The 4763-nt window shown below is 45.0% G+C and overlaps 1 protein-coding gene across 1 annotated transcript; it reads left to right on the top strand.

The window, feature by feature from the left end:
- The first annotated feature begins 259 nt into the window (after positions 1–259).
- On the top strand, positions 260–1318 carry LOC135377058 (uncharacterized). The gene has a single exon (XM_064609404.1). The coding sequence runs from the start codon at positions 260–262 to the stop codon at positions 1316–1318; it is 1059 nt and encodes a 352-aa protein (XP_064465474.1).
- The last annotated feature ends 3445 nt before the right edge of the window (positions 1319–4763 follow it).

The following is a 4763-nucleotide window of genomic DNA, read 5'->3' as shown; positions in this document are numbered from 1 at the left end:
GTCAAGCCTCGGCCGATGGGTTTTCCTTAAAACTCCGGGACCTTCTCACGCGTATGGACGTGAAACGTGAGCGACTCTTAGGAGCGTCCATTTTCTAAAACCGCGCATGGTTAAAAATTCCCCTTCCTCTACGATCGGGGGCGGCAAACGTCCCCGGACCGAAGTATCTGAAACAAGAATGTCTACCAACTTCATAGCAAAATACATCGTGCTTTCAGCAACAGGAAATGACAAAGAAAAGATAGTCCCCCTGGGTAAGATGTCGCCGTTCTTCATCGAGAAGGCGGTGGCATCTCTGTCTAGACATATACCTGAGATCAAGCGCATGCGATCTGGCGACTTGTTAGTAAAGTGCACTTCTGAAACAGACTGTGAGGCCATTCTGAACACAAATGAAATGTTGGGAAAAAGAATATCAGCTTCCTTACACAAGACACTGAACACCAGCCGAGGCGTCATCGCCCTATCTGAACTCATCGACGTGCCCGTTGAGGAAATTCTTCTAAACCTGAAAGACCAGGACGTCATAGATGTACGAAAAATAAAAATAAGAAAGAACAATGAGTACATTACAACCCGCAATATTATTCTTACCTTTGATCGCCCGACTCTGCCTCAAAAGTTAAAAGTAGGATATCTGTCAGCAGAAGTTCGCCCATACATCCCAAATCCGTTGCGCTGCTTCCGTTGTAACAGATTCGGTCATGCTGCCGACTCGTGCCGTGGCTCCGCCTGTTGCGCACGGTGTGGGAAGCCTGACCACGAAACAAAAGAATGCAAAGGGCCAGACTGTTGTGTCAACTGCTCTTCTAACCACCCATCCTACTCGAGATCCTGTGCAAAATGGAAATATGAAAAGGAAGTCCTACATGTTAAAGTCACGCAGAACCTCACTTACCCAGAAGCCAGGAAAAAAGTAGCTCCCATCTTTTTCGAGAAATCTTTTGCCACAGCTGTAAAACAGAAAGTAAAACTAGTCACACAGTACACCCATACCGAGCAGTCAATATTCACCCAGACCAACGCAAGTCAGATCCAAGGAGGTGCAGATCCACCTCCAACTCCCGAAATTCCTGTGGCGTCGCTAACACCGGCGCCACTCCTGTCCTCACAGTCCACGGAGGTTACATCCATGGATTGCGAGGACGAGACGAGCTCTGAGCGCTCCTTTGCGAGCACGAGCTCCCAAGTCCTCCAAAAGAATAAGGCTAGTCTGTCGGGGAGTGGGTCACTGCCTGACATATCTGACAAGGAGCTTGCGGCCGCGCGGAAAAAGCCCACGAGGCCACGGGTCACACCCCCAACAAAAAATAGGTAATGAAAGCTCTTCCTAGTCGGCAAAAGTTCCTGACACATGTCCTTCTTCTTAGTACTGCAATCATTATGCAGCACACAATTCTCCAATGGAATTGCCGTGGGTTACTATCTAATGTCGATGACGTCAACGATCTTTTCGAGAAGTATAACACATCATGTTTTTGTCTTCAAGAAACATATTTGAATACACAAACACAAAACCCACTGCGTAGACACAATGTCTTTCGAAGAGATCGAACTGACGCCACCCGTGCATCCGGTGGTGTTGCGATCGTCACTCGAGGATCTCTCCCAACCAAAGCTGTTCACCTAGTTACAAACTTGGAAGCTGTAGCTGTGCAGGTGTGTCTAGACAGGATAGTCACCATCTGCTCAATCTATTTGCCACCATCAGGCACAATTACGCAAAGAGACTTAGAAAATGTGTGCAGCCAACTTCCTAGCCCTTTTATACTTCTGGGTGACTTCAATGCTCACAACCCACTTTGGGGCAGTACAAGAACGGACACACGAGGGAAAATGTTAGAGAAGTTCTTGTTATCAACATCCATCTGTATTTTAAACACAGGGGCACCTACATACATACACTCGTCAAGTCAATCTCTCTCAGCCTTAGACCTGTCCTTTTGCAGTCCATCTTTGTTTCAAGAGATAAAATGGGCTGTAGAAGAAAACCCACTTGGGAGCGACCACTTCCCTGTGGTGTTAAAATATCTTGCGCCAGTGAACCCTCTAACAACACGCCCCCCTAGATGGAAACTCCAACTAGCCGACTGGAAGCAGTTTTCAGAAAGAAGTGACCTATCTTTAATTCCCTTTGATAGTATAATGATAGAAGAAGCTAATTGTCTTCTCAGCAACGTCATACTTGATGCAGCAACAGTATCTATTCCCCAGACATGTGGTCGCCTCCCAAAGCGACCTAAACCCTGGTGGAATAATGAATGCGAGGAAACTCGCAAACTTCAAAATCGTGCATGGGGTACATTTCGGAGATACCCCACCCCAGAAAATCTTTTACTTTTCAAAAAGGCAAGAGCGAAGGCCAGGTGGACACGAAAACAGGCTAAACGGTCCTCTTGGCGAACCTTCATATCTTCTCTATCTTGCAATACTCCATCCAAAATTGTATGGGACAGACTTCGCAAAATCAGAGGAGAACATATCAGTCATTCAGTCCCTCTTTTAGAAGTTAACGGTCAGGTATGCGAAAGCCTAGAAGAACAGGCTAATGCACTTGGGGAACACTTCCAAAGCATTTCAAGTTCCTCCCATTATAGCAGTGAATTCCTTAAAATTAAACAAAGGTCCGAAAAACAAAAGATTTCAGCAAATGGTGGAGACTGTTTTGGATATAATCAGCCTTTCACTATGATAGAATTGTCACGCTCCTTGTTGTCAGCAAAAGCGACTGCTCCTGGCCCAGACCGTGTTGCATACTCAATGCTACAGAACTTGTCTGACATATCAAAAAAATGTTTACTTCGGTTCTTCAACCTCGTTTGGGTACAGGGGACACTACCGTCTGCATGGAAAATTGCCACCATAATCCCTCTCCTGAAAGCCGGAAAGGAAGTTTCTTGTCCTGCCAGTTATCGTCCCATCGCTTTGACAAGCTGCATAGGCAAAACCTTTGAGCGAATGGTCAATAACCGTCTGGTTTATTTTCTTGAAATGAATAAGTGCCTATCAGAATTTCAATGTGGTTTTCGAATGGGGTGCTCCACAATGGACCACCTCGTTCGTCTAGAAACAACAATCCGTGAAGCCTTTGTCAGGAGACAACACTGCTTGTCAGTTTTCTTTGATTTGGAGAAAGCATACGACACTGCGTGGAGATATCGCATCCTACAGGATCTCCATTCGTTCGGTATACGGGGTCGTCTCTTTAAATGTATTGCTGATTTCCTACAACACAGAACATTCAGAGTTCAGCTGGGAACTACCTTATCCCGTTTGTTCGTGCAGGAGAATGGTGTCCCGCAGGGCTCTGTTCTGAGCGTCACGTTATTCCTTATCAAAATCAACTCTATAGCCAGTGTCATCCCACCCTCTATATCCTTTTCCTTGTATGTGGATGACATCGAGATATCTTGTTGTTCAGCGAGCTTACCGAGATGTGAACGACAGATGCAACTCTGTATAAATAAAATGGCAAAATGGTCCTCACATAATGGGTTTAAATTCTCTCCTGAAAAAACAATCTGCGTTCATTTCTCGAGAATCAGAGGAGTGTTTCCGTCTCCTGCGCTGCAACTTAATGAACAGGACATTCTTGTGAAATCAGAATGCAAATTTGTGTGTTGTGTTAAAAGTACACGTTTCAAACAGCTGTTTATTAACAGGCCTTCAGTAGTCCCCCCTCTTTCAATGAGAATTGAACGAGATATTGGGGATCACAATTTTTCTTCCTATAATTGCCAAGTTGTTGAATATGGGAAGGTGGTCCCACCTTGGGAACCACTTCCAAGCCATGATACCTCTTTGACTAAATACAGCAAACACAACACCTCTACACATGTACTACAGCAAGAATTTGCACACCTGAGGGAGAGTTTTGGGACTCACACAGAAATTTACACGGACGGATCAAAGTCTAGTGCAGGTGTGACCTGTGCCATGACCTGTGGCACATGTGTGAGGTCACATCGTCTAAACAATATAGCATCTATCTTTACCGCAGAGATTTATGCAATCATCCTTGCACTTACGCACATTCTTCAAGGCTGTATCAAGTCTGCAGTTATATATACAGATTCTTTAAGTTCTGTAAATGCTATTTGCTGCATACGCAAACCAAAGAATTTTCTGATTCAGCGTGCACAGTCCTTAGTGAGTGTGGCACAAAAGAGAGGATATTCAGTTATTTTATGCTGGGTGCCTAGCCACACAGGCATACAAGGCAATGAGGTTGCTGACCGCGCTGCTGCTGCCGCAGCTTCAAAAGACATCAGTTCTTTTGAGATACCGATGCATGATATTAGGTCAGCACTTAGGAAATCACTGTATTCAAAATGGCAGAGTTTCTGGAACACTCAGACACACAACAAACTACACTTAGTTAAGCAACACATCCAAAGTTACGGAGACCGCCAGGAGAATCGTCTCTTGAGTGTTCTGCGAACGAGGTTGCGGATAGGCCACACCTTCCTCACGCACAAATTCTTACTCTGTGGAGACGAGCCGCCACTGTGTGAGCACTGTGGCGAACTCCTCTCTGTCATCCACATTCTTATCACCTGCCCACACCACGATATCCATCGCCAGCATAATTTTACAGAGTTTTATACGCATTTTTTGCCTCTTCATCCAGCGCTCTTGCTTGGCGATGAGGCTATTATCCCCTTCAGCAGAATTTTTAATTTTTTAAAAGACACTGGAATTGTAAGTCTTGTGTAGTTTTAGTCTTGTAGTTTAGATGTTACTTCTCTCCTTTTTTAAGTACT

Source organism: Ornithodoros turicata, unplaced genomic scaffold (assembly GCF_037126465.1).
Source record: "Ornithodoros turicata isolate Travis unplaced genomic scaffold, ASM3712646v1 ctg00001520.1, whole genome shotgun sequence".
Taxonomy (NCBI): Eukaryota; Metazoa; Arthropoda; class Arachnida; order Ixodida; family Argasidae; genus Ornithodoros; species Ornithodoros turicata.
The sequence above is the reverse complement of the archived record's forward strand: the minus strand, read 5'-3'. Positions and strand labels throughout refer to the sequence as shown.

Excerpts from the sequence above, each read along its gene's own strand:
- LOC135377058 (XM_064609404.1), top strand. The coding sequence starts at position 260 with ATGTCGCCGTTCTTCATCGAGAAGGCGGTGGCATCTCTGTCTAGACAT.